The 22,504-nt window shown below is 42.1% G+C and overlaps 1 protein-coding gene across 2 annotated transcripts in view; it reads right to left on the bottom strand.

Annotated features, from left to right (window-relative positions):
* Positions 1–22,504, bottom strand: part of MYRFL (myelin regulatory factor like) — a 224,217-nt gene that overhangs the window by 114,890 nt on the left and 86,823 nt on the right. The window contains exons 14-21 of one of the 2 annotated variants that reach the window (XM_088452465.1): positions 20,979–21,142; positions 17,815–17,905; positions 14,465–14,544; positions 12,066–12,134; positions 10,132–10,190; positions 9,454–9,613; positions 8,241–8,245; positions 614–667 (exon numbers count right to left, since the gene is read on the bottom strand). In XM_088452465.1, coding sequence (XP_088308591.1) covers positions 614–667; positions 8,241–8,245; positions 9,454–9,613; positions 10,132–10,190; positions 12,066–12,134; positions 14,465–14,544; positions 17,815–17,905; positions 20,979–21,142 — 682 coding nt within the window. Of the gene's footprint in view, positions 1–613; positions 668–8,240; positions 8,250–9,453; positions 9,614–10,131; positions 10,191–12,065; positions 12,135–14,464; positions 14,545–17,814; positions 17,906–20,978; positions 21,143–22,504 lie in introns of both variants that reach the window. The other variant, XM_088452466.1, reaches the window with a different exon arrangement.

Genomic DNA, 22,504 nt, shown 5'->3' with positions numbered 1-22,504 from the left:
TCTTTTCATTATGGACTATTTGGGGGCATTGGTGATTGTATTTTTGCATAGACAAACATTTTTATTGGTTATTTCTCTAACACATTAGTAAATAGCAACATATTTTGAACCATGTTTTGCCATACATAATATAAAAAAATGAATAGACGTATGGAGCATATTTAGTATTTTTTGTTAATTTGAATAAGTGCGCCAGTTTAAGAACTATTGATCTAGGACATAATAAAAATGATATGAAAGGCTTAATGTTAATTTTTGTAAATTTAAAGAACATCATGAGGTAAGCATTTCAAATTGGTTTGTTACATATCCCAATGAAACACTTTAACTGATGGCCTTCTTTTGTCACATGATTTAGTGCACTCTTTACATCTTATTGCTCATTTGAATACTTGTCCATTTACTGTCACTGGGTTCAAAACATTCTTTTATTGCTGCCAGGGACTATTTGTGATATTTTTGGAAGGGAGTAATAGTGAGTTGCAACTTGCTGCTATGCAGTAAAAAAGGAGGAAAAGAAATATTTTAGCACAGCCTATCACAGGCAAGCATTGCCCTATCAATGGGCTGAAATGCTTACAGTCCAATACAACATTAAGAAGCATCTACTTACAGTCACTTGAAAATGAAGGTCTATCAAGCCACCGTTTTTTATATGCAACCTTACCTGCAAAGAAACCATACAATATGTGTCATTAATGAAGCATTGAAAGATTAGAATATCAGGATGGTTGTACCCATAACGACCTTAGACTGTCAGTTCTAACATTTGGAGAAATATCCTATCTAACGCAGTAGTTACCCAATTTCCTCCCTGATCTCCTGGTTTTGCATTCAGGATTTTTTCTGGGCTGCTCCCATCATCTGGGGTGCCCTCTGACTTTCTGTTCAGTTCCATCTAGCCCCCTAGCTTTGAAACGTGCCATTTAAACAATTCGCTATTTTGTATTCTAGAGCATACAGGACCCTCCCCCATTTGGGCCGGATTCAGAGATGGACAGAATGGAGCTACTCTTGCCACCACGCATGTATCAAAGCAGGAGGTTGGCGTCTTAGTGCCTAGGATACCAGCAAATTCATTAGCATATTTTTGCACTTCTGTTGCGTATGGAATCTCAGTCGATTTGGCATTTGTGTCCATCTCTGAATCAGGCCCTTTGTCTTCTCTACATAATTATGATAATGAGACACTGTAATTATGTATTTTTGTGAACGTGTTAACTTGTATGTATTATTCTGTAATGATGTAACTAATTGTCAGTTGTATTGATCTTGTCCAGCACTACAGAACCCTTGTGGCACCTAATAGTATAAAATAAAATAGTATAGTGGTTCCAAACCTTTGCACCCATAATAAGTTTTGTGTTCATTAACACCTTATGCCACTAAATGTCAACAACCTCTTCTTTTCCATGCCTCTTTCTAACTCTGTACTTCCGCTCAATACTTCTCACAATCAATTCTCAGTTGCCCATTTACTGAACTCCCATTAGTTCCTCTCTCCCCCCTTTATATCTACTTATAGTGGCTCTTGCTTTTTTTTTTGGCTTTCTGTCCCTTATACGGACCAACTGGGATCAAATTGATACTATCAGCTAGTATTTGCATAGCCAGTAATAAGAGTGCGGAGTCTAACGCACCAGTCTTTTCATCTGTAACCCTGCAAGGAAGTTGGACTTTGTTGCACCCAGTATGCAGGCTGCAGTCCCCTGCACTGGCCACTAGCGTGATAGGAAGTGGTAACTACTAAAATATTCTGCAATCCAGGGGTCTGGTACATATGAGGTCTTTGAATAAGCCACTGAATGTATGCAGAGGGAATAGTCAGCCAAGATGGAGTTGGTACACTAAGTATTGGATGAGCCACAAACATATTGCACATAGAGGAGCCACAAGCAAAGCCAAGGTCAGGAAACCAGGAGATTGATATGGTCACAAGATAATGCAGAAGGACATGTCAGGAAACAAGCCAGGTTATATACAGGCACATACATAGGAGTCATAATAATGCTGGAGCTAGGTAGTGAGCCCAATACTTTGGCAACTTCTTGTAGCCAGAGTGGATTTTAAATAGTCAGCTTGAACTGCAGGTATGATCCCAGGAAGTGCCAAGTCCCTTCTATTATAGCAGACAAAATAATGACCAATTTCAGAACCAGGAGGAGGCACGCTTCAATTGAGCAAAGGACTGCCTCGTGCAGAATGGTCAAATTCTGCCCAAGAAAGAATCTCTACCCAGACATCTTGCTTAGAGAATACATGCTATCTCAGAAAGGTTTCCAAATCCTGGTTGATCCGCTCTGTTAGGCCATTAGTCTGTGGGTGGTGAGCTGAGAAGTTCAGTTTGATGTTGAATGTCAAAATTTAGAAACAAACTATACTTCGTTATCATATACAATATCTTGTGGACAGCCATGCAGACAAAAGGCTTCATTTAAAGAAATGATGAGCAAGCCTTGGAGCAGAAGGTAAACACATGAGAGGTACAAAATGGGCAGCTTTTGAAAATTGATCCAATATCACCCAGATAGTATAGAAAGTTAGTAGTATACTCCATGGAAATATGCAACCAATTACCACTTGGCACAGAGAGAGGATGCCAAAGTTCTACACTGGACAGCATATTGTCCCATCAACAACCTGCCCGGCATATGGCATGGAATACAGGAAGCAGCAAAAGAAACACATCCAGGCTCATCAAAACGTTTTCTGAAAGATTCCACAAAATAAATACTGATGCATTAATGGATCCTCTGTTTTCCATAGTGGAGAAGCCCAGGCCAATGCCTGAACAAGAAAATTATACAGGCAACTTTTGCTTTTTTTATAAGGAAAATTAGCCAGAAACAGTTCGAACTGGATGGAGCATTGGTCCAGGAACACTCTGCATGTTGTAGGATGCCCGTTATACATGAAAGGTGTTGGTATTTGCAATTGAGAGAAAAGTCCCTGAGCAGTATCCCCAGGACCAGGACTTGGCTGCACCAACTTTTGCAGATATATTTGTGTTTGGTCATTCTCTTGTTTATGTACACGATACACCTTATGTTGTAACAGTTCTACTGGAGATCCACTACCAGCAGAATCCATTTAATTGATCATGTTGTATCCCCAGGATCAAGACTTGGCTGCATCAACTTTTGCAGACAATGATATATTTGCATTTGGTCATTCTTTTGTTTATGTCCACAATACACCTGTTGTAACAGTTCTACTGGAGATAAACTATCCAGCAGAATCCATTTATTTGAGCTTAATATATGGTATGGTACCGGTAAGAGCAGCACTGACAGAAGTTGTTCAGACTGCAGGGTGCTTGTCTGGAGTGTCCGATGCTCCTGGTGGCACTGCTGGATCCTGGCTGCAGGTCGCAGTTATTCAGCACAGTCTGCTTGTGCAGCTCATTCATGCCAGGCAAGTCACACTGCATGTGTATGGAGGCTAGATGTATGAGGACATATCGATAGAGGCTCTTAGCATTTATAGAAATACATTCACATTTCATCTCTAGCTAAAACTGCAAGAAGGGCAGACAAATGTGAGTTGTAAAAGTTAATTATGAGAGAAACTGTGCTAACTGGTACAACAGGTAAATGTGAAGGGAAGAGGGAGGTAGAGAGTCAGTTGTTACAGAAAATGTGGAGAGTGACCACACTAGTTGAACCCAGGGAAGGGTGCGCTCTTAATTGTTAGTTGTATGAAAAGACTGACAGGGCTTTTAAGTACAACAACTGTGGTCTAAAACAACAGAGAGGCAATGGAGACTCAGAGTCTCCAGTCTTAGTAGTCTAAGTGGGAGTGAATTGAGTAGGACCCACTCGCCTAGGTGTAACCAGATATCTAAAGGGCCAATAAGCCTAGATTACATATGGTTAGAAAAACAGGACAATAACAAATGCAAAATAAATCCACTTAACATCTCCGTAAAACTAAATAGGACATGACGAAAGGAGGCGCAGAGAGATAAGAACAGCACAATAGTAAATAGGAGTAAAGATAAAATAAGATGAACCATACTGTATGGAGAAAGGACACAGCAAGAAACAGGACATAAACAATCAGACAGCTGGACACGAAAGGTGGCAATCCACTTCCTTCCCTTGTGTGATAAGCTGAAGAAGACTGACCAGGTATATCATAACTTCAAATGTCTTCTTTGGAGAACTTAGTGCTGGGAGATCTGTATGTTCATAATGGGAGGGACTTCTGCTTCTTGAGAAGGCTGCCTTACTGTGCAGAGAAAGGCATTGAGAATATGGAGTCCAGCCACAGCTTCAAGCCATTACCACAGTGATACTGCTATCTCTCACCCTGCCGACGTGCCCACTGACCCTCAGGACGCTGACAGAGTTATTGGTCTGGCCACGGGCTTAGCATCTTCCACCAGAGGACCTTGCTACTGTCCTACAGGTCTCATCATTTATTCAATCTGGACATTTCCCCGGCAGCTTGTGCTTTGGTGCACTGATCCCAGCCGAATTGCTGGTCCCGGCAGGCCGCCTATGGATTAAAAAATCACCATTATGGGACACACAACTCAAGTATTGCTGTGGTGAGAAATGCTATTAGTTTTACATTCGTGGATTGCTTATTATTTGTCTGCTGATCCACTCTCCTCTCCTTCCAAACACAGAGAGACTGTTATTGCCACAAGTGGAATTGCAAGTGGAGTGGCTATTATTTGGTACATGTACCATTAGAATTTGAAGGACTAACATATATGGCAGCTGCAATTCGTTTTATTGCGTGATCTCTATTTTTCACAACATACAGTCAGGTGCATAAATATTGGGACATTGACAGAATTTTCATATTTTGGCCTCTATTCACCACCACAATGGCTTTGAAATGAAACAAACAAGATGTGCTTGAACTGTAGACTTTCAGATTTAATTTGAGGGTAATTACATCCAAATCAGGTGAACGGTGTAGGAATTACAACGGTTTCTATATGTGCCTCCCACTTTTTAAGGGGCCAAAAGTAATGGGACAAACTAAACAATCCTAAATCTAACTTTCACTTTTTAATACTTTTTTGCAATTCCTTTGCAGGCAATTACAGCCTGAAGTCTGGAACGCATAGACATCACCAGACGCTGGGTTTCATCCCTGATGATGCTCTGCCAGGCCTCTACTGCAAATGTCTTCAGTTCCTGCTTGTTCTTGAGGCATTTTCCCTTCAGTTTTGTCTTCATCAAGTGAAATGCATGCTCAATCGGATTCAGGTCAGGGGATTGACTTGGCCATTGCATAACATTCTACTTTTTAGCCTTAAAAAAACTCTTTGGTTGCTTTTGTAGTATGCTTCAGGTCATTGTCCATATGCACTGTGAAGCACCGTCCAATGAGTTCTGAAGCATTTCACTGAATATGAGCATATAATATTGCCCTAAACACTTCAGAATTCATTCTGCTGCTTTTGCCAGCAGTCACATCATCAATAATTACAAGGGAACCAGTTCCATTGGCAGCCATGCTTCACTGATGAGGTGGTATGTTTTGGATCATGAGCAGTTCCTTTCCTTCTCCATACTCTTCTCTTCCCATCACTCTGGTACTAGTTGATCTTTGTCTCATCTGTCCATAGGATGTTGTTCCAGAACTGTAATGGCTTTTCTAGATGTTGTTTGGCAAACTCTAATCTGGTCTTCCTGTTTTTGTGGCTCACCAATGGTTTACATCTTGTGGTGAACCCTCTATATTCACTCTTGTGAAGTCTTCTCTTGATTGTTGACTTTGACACATATACACCTACCTCCTGGAGAGTGTTCTTGATTTGGCCAACTGTTGTGAAGGGATTTTTCTTCACCAAGGAAATAATTCTTCTGTCATCTCCCACAGTTGTTTTCCGTGGTCTTCCGGGTCTTTTGGTGTTGCTGAGCTCTCCGGTGCGTTCTTTCTTTTTAAGAATGTTCCAAACAGTTGATTTGGCCACACCTAATGTTTTTGCTATCTCTCTGATGGGTTTGTTTTGATTTTTCAGCCTAATGATGGCTTGCTTCACTGATAGTGACAGCTCTTTGGATCTCATATTGAGAGTCGACAGCAACTGATTCCAAATGCAAATGTCACACCTAGAATCAACTCTAGAACTTTTACCTGCATAATTGATAATGAAATAACGAGGGTATAGCCCACACCTGTCCATGAAATAGCTTTTGAGTTGATAGTCCCATTACTTTTGGCCCCTTAAAAAGTGGGAGGCACATATAGAAACCGTTGTAATTCCTACACCGTTCACCTGATTTGGATGTAATTACCCTCAAATTAAATCTGAAAGTCTGCAGTTAAAGCACATCTTGTTTGTATCATTTCAAAGCCATTGTGGTGGTGAATAGAGGCTAAAATATGAAAATTCTGTCAAGGTCCCAATATTTATGCACCTGACTGTATATTGTTATTGCTGATTATTGGTCATTAGATTGAGCTTAATTGCTACTAATAATATATATATTATTGACCATTGTTGTATGGTGTCATTTACTGCCCTACTCCCGGGAGTTATTGGTTATTTTTTATGTATGTATTTTTTGAATATATTTTTTATGAAATAATTGATGCACTTGTGTTATATTTTAGTTTAATAAGCGTCACCTGGTTTTGTTTTTTTATAAACAATCAGGTGACTGTGAAGAGCAATCAGGAGAGAAGATATTCCAGTTCCATTAGTTTGTGTTGGGAGTCTCTCCAAGGTCTGGTGAGCCATATCCAATTTTTACAGAATCAGACAAAGGAAACTCCCATCTGTAGCAGTAGCCATGATCCCTGAGAGCCGTAATTATAATGTTGTGCGGGCTGTGATGCTTATTAATAGTGATTCGCTTATCAATAGTACAAGGCGCCAAGTCTTGACTACTTCAATGAAGACAAATGGAGAGTTTCTCCAGGAGTTCACAATACTTTTCTGCATTCTAAATTATAGAAATTTCAATTTTGCGATGGGCATCATTAAGGCGCTTAGAAATAGTGGCCATTTTTTATTTTATAAGTTCTTGCGTATATATCCCCAATAGTCTTCTGGAATTCAGCAGTTAATGTGTCTCACAGTTTGAGCAGCATATATTGAATATTGGATATACTGGTCAATCCTAATGTAGACTCCACATCAGTGTCCATAAATAAAGCAGGGGAAGATGAAGGTGGTGATTGGGGCAGTGGTTCTTCTAGATGTGTTAAGTAGTGTTGGATCCCAGAGATCAAGGCTTTTTTGGAGTATAGAAGGTTTTATGCACAGTTGTTAGAAGTACAATGTATAGAGTAGGCCAGTGGTTCCCAAACATTGTTTTCATGGCACCCCTAAGTCAAAAGTTTGTTATTGAGAAATTCAGAAAAACATGTAGTGCAGTAGTAAAGTAAAGTAAATTGTTCTTACCGGTCATCCTTAGGGTCAGTTATGTGGTGGTGGACAGGTTTGCTCTTCTGTTTGTCCACATATTTACATTACATTGACCATAAAAAAATTTGATTTGGTGCTGGACCACCAACCTGAGGCACCCCTGCAAGTGTCCTGGGGCACCCCAGGGTGCCGTGGCACACAGTTTGGGAACCACTGGAGTAGGCATCAGGAAGTAACTGGTGAGTTGTAGCAGGTATAGTTAGGCTGATTCCATGTGAATTCTCACAGGAAAATGCAGTTATGCAGGTGACATTGAAAGTGAAAAATGGGTAAAAACAGGGGGTACAGGCTCACTCCTGTGGGGCATGGTATGGCCATGTATAGGATTATGGCCATGTATAGGATTGGTAACAGTAGTAGAGGCTAGATAATAGCTCTAATAGGATTACCAGGGATGGAAAATATAAAGATGCTTCTGGCTATAGGAGGTATTCCAAAGGGACTGATCTAAAGGGTAATATCAATAAAAGAGCAACAGACAGAGGTTAAAGCTTGTGACTATCAGAGAGGTGGCTGCAGGATAGACGGCCCAGTAATTCCTCAGGGACTGAGGAAGTATGGGGGCCAAATAGAGCCTGCATGATGGAGTGTGTACTGGCTCAGATAGAGACCAACAGTGTGTGGCTGACATGACAAAGAAGAATTGGCCTCTGGTGTGTGAACAGGTGAGGAAGTTGTGAAAAGATGTGTCAGAGGCCAGTCAGCTATAATGGTGCATTGGTAGTACCAGAAGTATAGGATACCATTAGGGGTAGGAGATCATATCAGGTGAGCCACGAAGATAAAAAAAAAAGCTCAGTAGGAGCCACTCATACATGGGTTCAAGTCCTAAAAATGACGGGACTCAGGCTATCTCCATGGCAGCAGGAGTCCCAGGCTGCTGTCACACAAGCAGACAGGAGAGCAAAACACAGGAGCGATGGATGAGCCAATCTGCAATGATGGAGCTGGAAAGGCTTTTCATGATAACCTGCCAGGTGGAAAACAACAGAGGGCCAGTGGGTACAGAAGGTCACCAGGCAGATAGGAGGACAGAAGCGTGGAACCGCCCGTGGCCACCAAGTTGCCCATGTAGGCTTAGTTCTTTCCAAAATAATGGCTACGCTGGACAGATCAGTAAGGCCACAGGCACTGATGAAACAGGACTTGTAGAAACACTCTAGAAAGCTGAATTTAAATAGACAATAGAAGCAGAACATAATCACATCCTGCACCTTTCCTAGCCAAGCGATGTCCTCCTCCAGAGTCTTGTTTTATTACTGTTTGTTCCCAATTGTAAATCGCTACAGAGTATGTTGGTACTAAATAAATATATGTTACTAAATAATTCAAAAGCATGTTTAAATTGTTTTGCTGCCTACATCTACTAGAAATGCATTCCAAGTATCTACTCTCCCTCCCTCCAGTTGTGTTTATAAAGTGTTCCAAGATTTAGCTTTTATATCTCCTTTAAATAATACCAAGAACTATGTACAGTAGAAAGATAATGGTCGGGCACAGTGCTGCCTGCGGGGGCTTTTCACCATTGTCAATAAACTGCGCTACAAACGGCAATTGCAGATCGTGCATGCACTGCACCAATGCATATGCACCATGATGGAGGATACGAGAGCACTAGTTATGCTATATGTGGCCTGTCCTCTCTGTCCGTGAAATGGGCACTTCTGGGTGACAACTGGGCCGCTACATTGCAAACGCACGGAAAACATCCATCTCATGGGAGTGTCATGGGGGTGTAGCCAAACTTCCATGCTGGTGTGAGGTGTATGACCGTAGAAAAAACACCTGTTTCTGATGGATTTTTTGCATTCAGCATGGGGCTGATACAAATGGCGATATTAATGATGACGGCTGCAGCTGCGGACGGAAAAACAGTGGCAGTGCAGCCATACGCATGAAACCTTACGCATACTTTCACTAGCATAAGTTAGTAAGTCTGGCTGCCACCATCATTTTCATTATTGGCTGCTTCGCTTACGACTCAGAATCAGGCCTAAATGTGTAGTAATAGTATGATTAATAATACAAGGCAGCGTAGAGTGTATTCATATGTGTACATACGCTTTTCTGTTGTCTGCAGTCTCTCAGAAACATCACTTCTCAGCCTTGTATTATGTAGTGAACAGCAGTACTCTTTGTTACAGGGGAATAGGTCGCAGAAACTTAATTCCATTTCTTCAAATGTTGTAGTCATTATTGCTGTAGTCGTGCTTACAGCTGTAGATAAAGCGAATAAAGCAAGTTTTATTAATATTATAGCAACTATTTATGCCAGTACATACATTGCCATACCCAGCCAGGGCTGTAACTAGGGTAGTGCAACCTGTGCCATGGCACAGGGCACCGCAGGGGGCGCTGTTTGGTCCTGTCAATTTTCTGTTTATTATCATTCTCACTTGTAGCTTCCTCTTATTTCATCCCCAGGGACATCTCCTGGCCTCCCCTATCTCTTCCCTGGCCCTTCCCCATGAGACCATTCCCCTTTTTTGGGTGTGTTATGTGCCTATTTGAAAAAGTGTAGATACGGCTCTGTACCCAGCAATATGTTACTGAAATGAGTGCTTTATGGATGTACTGGGTGACACATTCCTTTCCTAGTGATATAAGGAATTCAAGAGTTGTAGAAAGTTGTTGCCTGGTGCTCCAAATGAGCTCACTTATATTGTAGCCATTTTGTAACAAAGGAGATAAATGTGAAAACAACATTCAGAATTCCTGTATAAAATGGATAATACCCATCATTGTTGTGAAACTAGAAGACCGTATTGAGCTTGCAATGCTGGTATAATTATTCCTGTGGTAAAAAGAGAAATAGAAAAACAGTATAGCTATATTGATGGGACGTTACAGCATAAAATAAAGGAAACAATTTGAAATAATGTAATGGTTGAAGATTTAACATTTTTGCTTGAACAAAACAAGATGCCATGTTTCTCCAACAAAGATGGAAGACAACCCTTTAACTATAGTCACAGCAGTCCATACAACTTCTATGAAGCCTGCTAGGGTGTAGAAGTTACATGAATCTGCATTGATTTATACTGATCATATTACATGCACACAGTGAAGACGGATGTGAGTGGAACCAAAATTCATGAGAATACAGCCAATCAAGATCCAGTGACTTTAGGGCCTATTTATTAAATAGTATTTTCAAGATATTCACACACATACTGCAGCAGATGTCTCCATATCTACTGCGGTATCTCCATTTCCGGCAGAAGCCCCATGGGGCTGCAAAGCTGTCAGATTTACCGATCTCTGAAACCCTCCCTAACAATGGCTGCTGTACATGCATGGTCAGTAGACTGCGCATGGGCAGGATTCCCGAAAGAGGAGTGAAAAGACAGCTAATGCAGTCACTTCACTTCTAACACATCGCAAGGAGGGATCACGGAGACCCTATCCCTGCATGTGAATGTTAATACATTTGCCTGGTATATAATTCCTTATTACAACAAACAGCGGCGATAACAAATTACAACTATCGGGTCTGACATGATAAATGATAACTATGCCCCTTAGTGACCATTATTAATGACACCCAGGTTCCTTATGAATAAATAAGCTGAATTATTTAAATTTTGATCAGTCCATAAAATGCCTGACTGCACTGTGTTTAGATGAAAAGTTCACTTGTAATGTGATTTTTCATGGCTAGTTTTCAATAAATGATCTACAGGTTGGTAAGTATGGCCACCTTATGTAACTGCACTTGCACAACAAAATTAGGCACAACGTGTTGAGAGGGGAGTGTGCTCCCTCCACTGCCGGGTCGGAGACTCTGGGCCTGATTCACTACGGATCGCTATCCTGCTTATACGCACGCAACGCAGTTGCTAATATCAGGAGTGATTTTTAAATGTTTGCATTCACATTGCAATTGCAGCCTGACATAAGGACGCCCACTTCTGCTTACTCACATCCGCATACTTGGCCAACAGAGAGAAACAATCGGTAACATCGGACAGTTAATGAAGCCCAGACCTCACTCAGGAATTGCTTTCTTCAGCGCACCCTATGAGGCCTCCGGCAGACTCTGGTATAGCAGTGACTAATTTATGCATGCCCATGCAACGCTATTGAAAAGCACTGAGCACTGGTACGCCTGCGTTTGCCAAACCACACCTTCGTCACCACCCACAAACGGCACTTCCTGTCATTCACTCTGCCATAGGTCTGCGTATCCTCTGCTGTCCCGATCTCAGTGGCTAGTTTGCGCACTGCGATGCATACGCACACGCAGTACACAACAATCGACCGATTGCGTGCATATAAGCAACTGCATTCCTTGCTGAATCAGGCCCTCTGTACCTTATGTCAGAGTGCGACCACTGACCCGAATGCACTACTGCCTCTTCTTCCATCTCTGTCCTCCAGGACATGCCCCTGAGCATCTCTCTATAACGGAGAATGTTTGCCTACATACAGTAAGTGGCACTATATAACCACCACTGGGTGATATATCCATATACTGTAACTACCACTGTCACCACTGGTTAGACTGAATATCCATTAACCCTGCATGAAACTATACACTCCTGGCTACAGCTGTATACCTCTGTTATATACCTCTATCGCACACCACTGATACCTATCAACACCATAGGTTCTGCCAAAACAACATCTCTTTGAAAAGAATGTATAAATGCGAAGATAGAAAACTTACTGTGGCAGCGGATCTCTTTCAGTGGCTTCTTGCACATACAGGATATATAACGTGGATATAGTCATGGCACTGAAAGACAATTTATGGTCACCATTTGTTCTCATTGTATCAGTGTATCAGACGTGTAGCACTTCAGTGCCATCTCATTTATATCTTATCATTTTTCTCTTGTTTCTTAGAATTTATAAAACTTTTAGTAATGAGTTTTAACATCTTATAGCACTGAAAATTGGGCAGGGTCATACTAAGGTCTGTTCCCCATTTTGTAGAAATGGTGCGGAATAAGACGCGTCCTTTGCTAGCACTATGAGAAATATCCTAGAGATAATATGAGCTTTCAGTTTATGCTCCAGAAACAAAATCTAAAGTGCCATATGGGGTATTGCTTTGTCCTGAATACTACAAGTTTACTTAGGAAGTGTTTGAGTTGAACCAATACAAAGTAATGTAGAACTGAAGTACTATTGTAGCCCAGAAAGTATTCCATATAGGCTAACTGCCATCTACAGAATATAAATACAGAGATGTTCAAAATAATCCTTGGTATTGGCATAGAATTAATAGTGGTTTGTAATTAGAGTGCAGGGCAGGTAAGGAGGAGATGTGTAAAGTTATCAGTAGCTTGTTCCATTCAAACAGGTTGTACATATACAGTAACAAGGCTAGAACTTATGTCTTTGAAAGCAGGGCCGACTCTAGGGGTGTTCGACCAGTGCGGTCGCACAGGGCGCCACCCATAGAGGGCGCACCCCTCCCCAACATCCCGATTTCAGCGGGACAGTACTGTCGCGCTGTTCCACCCGGGGGCCGAAGTGGCCCGCTGGTTGTCAAATCGGGAGGTTGGGGACCCCCACCGCCGGAGCTGTGCGGCGGTGCCGGACCCCCGGAGTGTGAATGGATGCAGCGCGGCATCCATTCACTGACGGGAGAGGGCTGGGGGAAGCCCAGCCAGTGACAGAGGGCTGGGCTTTACCCCCAGCCTGACGTTTTTTGGAGGTGTGACATGCGGGCACTCCTCCTAGTAACGGCACTTAGGGGTTGTGGCCTATAGTAATGAGGCCACACTCACAATTTTGGACGCGCGCGATTACAGGGCGCATCGTAACGGGCCGGCACAGGGTGCTCAGATCCCTGGAACCGGTCCTGTTTGAAAGTAATGGGTCGGGCAAGATTAGCAGCTAGATATTGTAGGAGTGTAATATTAAGGGATTCAGACTGAGAAATTTATTTAGAACTACAGAATGAGATTTGACCAAAGTTTCAAAACGTAATCAAATTTGGGAGTGAGTGAAGGGTTTGTAATAAAGAGCAGGAGGTAATCTGCAAAATCATCATTTTTACATTCAATGCTATATATTTTAGCTGGGAAATATTTTGATTATTTCACTTGACACAGCTAAATGTTCAATTGCTATAATGTATAAAAGTGGAGAAAGGGAGCATCCCTCTCTTGTGTGGTCTGAAATTCAAGTTGGTTTAAATAAACAGAGATGTATTCATCTGAATTCTAACAGTGGGAGACATATAAATGCAATTATACATGCCAAACTTTTTGTCCCAAGGCCTAGGACTCCATAAACACACAATTAGCTCTATTGAATGTCACTTCTGCATCCATAGAGAGGATCATCATAGAGATATTGTGTGTGGGGGACTAATATATGCTCTCAGTAATCCTAATCATATTGTTATTTCCAAAAATATCACCCAAAAGATGGCCAGCCAGAAGTTTACATGAGGGGACCCGCTGCATGGCAAACAGTGGGGTCAGTTCTGGGAACAGGATGTGCGGTGCAGGCCCCCCTTGCCTAATTGGCCCATGTTCATTTCACACCCTGCACCCAATATAGATTATCATCATCCTTTATTTATATGGCACCACAAGGGTTCCGCAGCGCCTAACAAAGTACATTCACAAGAATACAGTGACATACAGTACAAGACATTGCAGGACAAGTACATGGTATATAAACATTGCTGCAACAGCGGGCCACTCCTACATATTATATGCCCTCAGTATTTTATAATTAACTTTAGAGCTATCTCTGTATTGTATAAAAGCCACTAGAATTCATGCCATATTGTATAGAGAATGCTCTTCATGTTAGATATGATCACTGCCTCGTATATTATAATATTGGTCAACAATGTACTAGACTAATCCCACTATTTTAGATAACCCATATCCACATGATCTGACCATGCCAAATTTTATTTTATGGTACAAATACAACAGCCTTGGCCACTTACCTGTATTTGCACCCTCAAAATAAAACTTGCCAGACCTCGCCTGTTATGGCACGCCATGATATAAAACCATGCCAAAGACAGTAGTTAGTTATAGTTTGTTGAGCAGTATGCTCTTGGTTATAATATTGCTCTATTATGTAGTTACGTACCAGAGTGCCATAACAGAGATCAAAGCAATTACTGTAGTCTGAAAAATCCTCTTGGGGCATTGCTGCTGTTTGGGTGGAATCTGGAAAAGCAGCAGAATGTAACACAACATAATGTGATTCCAAGCATTGCACATTTCTTTACAGAAAGCAAAATAGCCAGTGCATGTCAAACAGGTGTTAGGTGTTGCTGTTAGTCACATTGGACTTTAGCCCTTAGGAGTTTGTTCTAGGTTATTGTAGCATAATATGGTGAACATACAGTAACACAAAAATGTATAGATTATTTCAGAATTACATTAATTCATAATACTGATTTCATTAATCTAATTAATTAATAATAATAATTAATATTTACATTAGATTAGATTTGTATTTATTTACCAGTGATGTAATAGCAAACTACGCGGGAACCAGAACCCTTAAGACTTTCTGATGTGTGTGGTGGTAGGGTGGACCATCAGGTTATTATTTCAGTCTTTTCTGCTGCCTGTAACTACCAGGCGGCAGGGTGGGGTTTAAGGGTTTAACTACCATTGGTGCAGCTGCAGTGGGCAGAATAAGGAGAATTTTCTTGGCGAGTCCGCGAGCAGGGACCGTGACCTAATGACGCGATTTTATGAGGATTGCGTAATTTGGCACCACCCCCTTATTTAAATATGTGCCATTTGAGGCAAATTACAGTGAGGGGCGGGGCTTAATGATGTGATTTTTGTCTGGCCCTGCCCTCAACACCTCCCACCTGCTTCACCTCCCGGGTTTCTCCCGGAAAGAAGAAGTATAATGTCGGCTAGAATGCTCTTGCTTCCCTTCTATCTCACAAAGGGGTACATTTACTAAAGTGAGAGTTTATAGAAGTGGAGATGTTGCTCATAGCAATCAATCAATCAATCAGATTCTACTTAACATTTAACTAGTTAGAATCTGATTGGTTGCTATGGGCAACTTCTTCACATCTAAAAGCTCTCACTTTAGTAAATTTACCCAAATGGCTGCATAGTGCCCAGTTCTGCAGCCATGGCAGTAATCCGAAACAGTGAGACTGCCAGCATTCCTCCAATTCCTCCTGGATACATAGCTTTTAATTCCGCTTATCACTGTTATCATTTAGATGCTACACGGCACTTGCATTTTTAGCAGCTGGCAGTAGCAAACACCCAAAATGTGTAAATAGAAAGCCTGGCAGCTACAAGATCCAAGAAAGACCATTCTGACTTCACAGCAGACTCCCACGATTAACAAATTAGCACAAATCAGTAGTGGCAGCATTAGCTAATTTCAAAAGACAAACATTATCATAAGGTCTAAGTCTGTGCTCCTCCTTCTAATATGCTTTGGCAGGCAGAATAATTATTAATGTGGATTGTCCCTGTTTGGCCCCTAGTTTGCTTGGGAAGCAGTCAGGAAGCCAGCGGTCACATCCCGGCAAGGTACAAATGACAGGCATCAGAATCTCGATGCCTGTCATTAGACCTACGCCGGAAGCCCGACACCCTGGCTTACCGATCAAAGGTAAGCCAGGCACGGGGCGTGGACAGTCATGGGGGGTCTTAGGGTTAGGCAACCCCCTGGGAGGTTAGGGTTAGACTAGGGGAAGGGGGGGTTAGGGTTAGGCACCCCCGGGAGGAGGTTAGGGTTAGGCATGCCCCAGGAGAATTAGGGTTAGGCTGTGGGGAAGGGGGGGGTTAGGTTTAGGCACTTAGCGGGGGGTTAAGGTTAGGCACTAGGGGGGGAGAGTAGGGTTAGGCACCCCTAAAGGAGGGTTAGGGGTGGGAATTAGGTTAGTTATAATCACTGTGATATGATTGGGGTAGGGTCGTGGGTTTTTGTGCAAGTTGGTCGGCACCAGTTTTTATTGTGCAACACCAATAGACATATAAACCAAACACAAAATAACTCCTAGCCCGGCTGAGCACTGACTAGACAGGTAATTTCCTCTCTACAAGTGGCAAGGCCTACTACCTCACCACAAACACAGCACTTTCAAAAGGTCACAGTGTCTCTGAACAAACCTCTGTGTCTGTTCTCCCCAGGGTGTGTGAGACATGGCATCTAAACTCTTACACAGCTATATTGAGCCACTTCCAGGTGTAATCCCTAATTAGCCTGCTCTCAGGCTGCAAGGCCTAACACCTGAAATGGCCCTGTAGATGGAGCCTTCCCTTCTCTCTCACATCCACACCCCCAGGACCCATTCTCCGGCTTTTACCAAAAGCCGACACTCAGATCTGTTTGTAAAACAGAATTTTCCTGGGGGTTAAAATACATATTACAGGAATCTGGGACACATATACACGCCATCCCTAACTTCTCCAGTGCTCCTATCACATCACCTAAATAGACGTTCAGGATTTCCTCCACTGTCGGGGGTAAATCATCGAGGTAAATCATGCTGATTCCGTTTGCTTGTGTGTTAAGGGGGAGATGTACTAACATCGCTATCACAATGCGGTACATCCCTCCTGACTTCGCATACATACCGCGGTTAATTACTGCGGTATGTACAAAGGATTTTGCAAAGGACAGCTCTCTCGATAAGATCTGTCATTTACGATGCTGCCGAGCAAAGGGATTTCCAGGTAGAACATCCAGAAGTCCTTCTGCACATGCGCAGAAGGCCGTGGGGGCTCATAGGAGGGATCCAATCGGATCCCTCCCAACCAGGAGCATCGCGTTAAGAAGTCCATAGGCTTCTATTGGGTAACGCCACCTGAAGGTGGCGTTACCTAGCGACGCAAAGCACTTAGTACATACAGGGAATGCAGTAAAACCCCCGAAAACTGCATTTTCGGGGGGTTTTCCGCATTTTCGCCGTTAGTACATCTCCCCCTTTGTGTGCAAACTGTCAAAGCTCCCATATACAGTAAGTATTGCCAGGCACCTAGTGGCTCATTGAGAAAGCCATGCAAGGTCTTACTCCTATACTCAGTAATAATAACATTATAATTTTTGAGATAAGAATTCACTGGTAGTGAATGCTATTTAGGTTAGCATAGATATTTATGGTAGCAGCAGTAATTTCATAATATTTTTGTTTATCATTAATATTTTTTATTTATAAATCACTACATTATGTTGTCTGTTCCTGAGTTCCTCACATTATCATTTTGTCTAAATATAGATAAGATAATTACTTTTCATTACCAGTGTTTAATGACTACACTGACAGATTACCATTTTTCCTGTTCCTTAAATGACAATAACTAATAGATTGTAAATAAGCAGTTTACACATTCTCAGTGTCCTTAGAAGATACATTTTATAAAGGTTTCTGATGAAAGCCCCAAGTGCTAGATTACATTTGTGTTACTGCATTTCACATGTATTCTGTAGAGCATTAATGTATCATTTACCTGGCAATGGTCTTGTTTCCTTCTACTAACCTCTTTTTGTTTTACAGGGACAGGTTTCTTTTGAAGCGGAACAGCGCTAGTTCTGCTGAGTCTGTAAGCATAAAATCACAATGTTACAGCTGCTATTTACTGGTCCAGTAATTACATAGCATGTTTGCAGTAAAACTAGATGTCCTTTAAATGGCCTTTATGGAACCATACAACTATACAATTTACAAAATATACTTCTAAAAAGTATTTTAGACTATTCAATCCAGGCTGAATGAGAATTTTTTTAATGTGCTTATTAAGTATTTTGTTTTTTGGAATTACAATATTATGGGTATCCTGTAAAAGGGACACTTAATACAACCTACTTGCCACCAAACCAACATTGCTGTATGACTGGATCATGTAGCCCCACTTCCCACTTTTACCTAATATAATCTGGTTGGACCAATCGGCAATCTGTAGCATTTAACCTCATATCAAACTTCTCTTTACCTACAGACTGCATGCTTGTGAGCAGGTCCCTCTTACCCTCTACCCGAAATGGGTATGAAATGCCGGTAGTCAGGATGCCTCCTGTCAAAATACCAACAGCGGCATCCCGATAGTTGGTATCTCGACAGTGGTTGGGTAAGTATACTTACCCTCCCCTCTTCTCCCCCTATCCCTATCTTGTAGCCTAACCCTAACCCTCCCCACCCCGCACCCTACCCCTCCTCATTAGTGCCTAAACCTAAGTCTCCCCTCTTCGTGCCTAATCCTGACCCCCCCCAGAGGTGCCTAACCCTATCCTCTTCCCCCAAAACCTAACCCTACTATGCTGCCTAAAACTAACACTCCCCCCCCCAGCAGCTAACAGACAGAGGCGCCGAGAGGGGGGGAGCGGTTACTAATTACCCGGCCTTTCTGAAGGGGCCTCGGTCGCACCCCTTCCCTCTTTCATTACAGCAGCCCAGCCGCAGCAGTCTCATGCCTGTGGGGGAGCGATCACACTGATCGCGCCCCCCACTGGCTATGCGCCGGGCTCAGGGTGCTCACAGCTCCCCCCTTTGCAGCGCTGCAAAAATAGTATTTGTACTTTTCCCTAAGGGGGCGTGGCCATGCCTCCCGCGATTAGGTCATGCCCCCTTCACCTGGGCCGAGGATCTGCTAACAGCTAAAATGCCCCGGCTTACCTCGGTCGGGATAGCATCAGTCTAGATTATGGCATCAGGATTAAGATGCCTATCTTAAGTCCCGTGTCGGGTTTGCAACGTCGGGATTTAGACCAGCAGCATCCTATCCGCCAATCTGCTAACTACATCCCCTCTACCATATCTTGCTTTATTACTGTGCTTTTCCCAACTGTGCTGTGAAATGTGCAGCCACTATATAAAGACATGTGAATAAATAAGATGTTAACTAAAAAAAAGAGCATAAATATGGCAAAGTATTAGTATTGTTGACCCGTCATTTACCGAGTCGCTACCTTGTGTGGTCGCCCAGCTTGTCCCTTTCATCTTTCCTCCCCATCTGTCTCTGTCACTCCTCCCATCTATGCTCCTCCCATCAGTGTCCCCCCTTCCTGTGTTGGGGGGGGAGCTTGTGGGTGATTCCCTGATTGCACCTTACCCGCATCCCATTACGAAGCTCAGTGGCGCATCTATAATGGGTGCAATGTGTGCGGGGCACACGGGCCCCCACACCGCACACACTGCACCCATTTTTTTTTTAAACTTACCTGTCCGTGGTCCCGCGTCGGGTCTCATCGCTGCTCAGAAAATGCCCACGATGGCCATTTTCCTGGTGTTCTGCACATGCGCAGTAGACACTGGGCACTAGAGTGTGCCCGGAATCTACTGCGCATGTGCAGAACACCGGAAAATGGCCGCCACGGGCATTTTCTGGCATTCTGCGCATGTGCAGTAGACTCCGGGCATACTCTAGTTGCCTGGGTCTACTAAGGCTCCGCGTCAGTCGGCTGCCAGCCACCAGGGACAGAGGAGGGGGCCCCGCACGGTGAGTGCATACGAGCCCCCTCCTCTTAAGACGTCCCTGATGAAGCTGTTATATAAAAGAACAGAGATATACATTCAAATGGGACCATTAGTATCATGTCTCTGCATTGGTTATGACTTATAAGGCACAATGATCCCTACTGTATGGTTACATGTATTTTCTGAAGAGTATCAGTGTGTTTTCATCAACAAGTACAAGAAGAAGTAGATCTTACTAACTGCTTTGGGGCTCATTTACATTTGGACATATGTAGCAGTACACATCCATTTTACTGCTGTGCTCACAGGTGTTACTTTCACAATCTCCGGGGAATGCATTTAAAATATATGGTGTATTATATTCTAGGAAAACCAAATACAATTCTAACCCTAACACATTAGGCCTTGATACATAACATTTTCAATGAGCCATTTGCTTTTATTTTGAAAATAATATTTAAAGTAATTGGTTGCAGAACAGTATGTACAATGCACAAATTTTATATTAGCTCCATATTTTGTCACTTCTGAATGTGAAAAAAAGTGGACGGGCAGCACAGATGTCACTACTTTAATGTTTGTGTTGCCATGATGTTAGTGCATACATATAAAAAAAAAAAAAACTTTATTTTGCATAAAAGTATCGAATAATGGGCTGGAAGCGCCTTAGTCCATTTCATTGGTGTATTTCATGTCTGATTCTGAAGATGACCATTGAGCCTATGAAATGCCACAACATTATCAAAAGCAGGAAAGTGGCAGAATTTGGTACTTTGCCAGTATTTTGCTATAATGCATTTACTCAGCATAGGCACAATGTATAAGAGAAATGTGTGTGACTGTGTACACCTGAAGCTCAAAGGTAAATTGAATTAGAACACGCTGACACAGTAAAATAAAAACAGCCTGCAGTCTACTTAATCTCATAAGGTTATTTAATTAAAAATAATAATACTGTGTTAGTAATACTCTGCACTGCCATTTATTATTTTGCCGACATGCATATTTCACTCAGTCAATATATTGGAAAAAAAAATTCTAATGTGAAAGCAAACACACACGTGTATGTACACACCTTCTTCTGCAATTACCCTACATTGTGAATCCTAATGTGAACTTCAACCATCATATCAAGTTATAGTAATTCATGAATACTGGGTCATCTCCAAGTACACCTTGAATGAACAGACATCCTCTAACCTTGAAGGAGGGCGGTCAGTGGCAGTCTGCTTTAAGCTGCTTATTCGTTTTAGTTTGGCAAGCTTTTCGTTCCACACTTCAAGCTCCTGAATCCTTTCTTCAAGGTTATTTGTGAGTTTACAAAGCTGTTTCACAGCACCCACATTTTCCATAAAGATTTGGTCCTGAAAAAGAGAAGGATGAATGCTATATAGTACCTATTTTATCCCATTATTTCTCAGGGAATCATCCTGACCGTCAGAGTGATTCCCTGAGAAATAATGGGATAAAATAAGGCCTGACCTAACCATGAGATATTAGTGTGACCTATCTCCCATTGTTTTGCCTTATTATTGAACTCATTATTTCTGAGTTGAAGCCAGTTGGCTAAAGCTACAGTATGCTCACTATGTGATGATTATCATACAGGATCGCAGACATTGCCAGAAACATGCCCCGAAAAGTCCAGAACAGGCCTCAGTTTTAGCCGTCACTCCCCGTTTCCTCCCACAAAATGTTCACTTCCTGTCCATCACTTGCGATTGAATCCTCACTGCAACTATAATTGCAATTCAATTGGCGCGCGTGCGCAATGCGGCTGCTGACTACCAATAATCACTTACCTGCGTGAACATTGGAATAGTGTTAAATCTTAATCAGGCACATAGTACTTGCACTTATCATTGTTGGATGAGAAGCACTAATTCGCTGCCTCCATTCACACTGCATATAAGGTAACTGAGCCGGCGGTCTCTAAGACCTGCTGGGACCCAGTTGGCAGGTCTTTCTCCCTAGCATTCTTACCGAATGGACGCAATTATGAGACTCTCCCACACTAATAGAAGGGCAGAGCCTGCTAACTCACCACAAGTATACTATACCACCACCGCTATAGTTAAGAGGCATAGTACTACCATACGTCAATGCATTTACCACTAAGACAACTGGTGCACTACAACACCCAGTGGTACATTAAAGTATAATTACTACTGTTACATCTGTTATATCCCGGGGTCTTTATACTGCTTATTGTTTCGTACCTGGTTCAATAAACCTAAGAACTGGTTAAACTGTACCACATGTGGACTTACTGCCACCAGTAGCAAACACACCTTCTGTTTATCTCACTCAGATTATTTTTGAGATGGGGACAAAATTGGGAAACTCTTGGCTTTTTCTTAGCATTGATATTCCCCTAATGTCCAATATTCAAGTAATACAAACATCCCTATCTCAGTGTTAATGCTAATTAGATAAGTGGGAATTTAACACAAGCCAATCCGGGTGTGTAAAGTGATTTCGGAGAGTTGAACACCAATGTTTGATATTGGTCCATCACCATACTAACATTAATCATTAATCTGAAAATGATTAAAAAATAATAATAATTAATTGGTTTTAAACAAATCTGATCCAATTTGGAAACTCCAACTCCTGTATTTGTGTCGTTAGTTTAATTTAAGATGTTTAATTAAAAGATGAAGACCTACACCAAGGAGGTAACTGATCGGGAGTTTAATCTCCCCACAATTCCTTTTGGCTAAATC

This window comes from Taudactylus pleione, unplaced genomic scaffold, assembly GCF_031769625.1.
Source record: "Taudactylus pleione unplaced genomic scaffold, aTauple2 ptg000038l, whole genome shotgun sequence".
NCBI classification, from domain to species: domain Eukaryota; kingdom Metazoa; phylum Chordata; class Amphibia; order Anura; family Myobatrachidae; genus Taudactylus; species Taudactylus pleione.
Note: the sequence above shows the minus strand (reverse complement) of the source record. Positions and strands in the feature narration are given on the sequence as shown.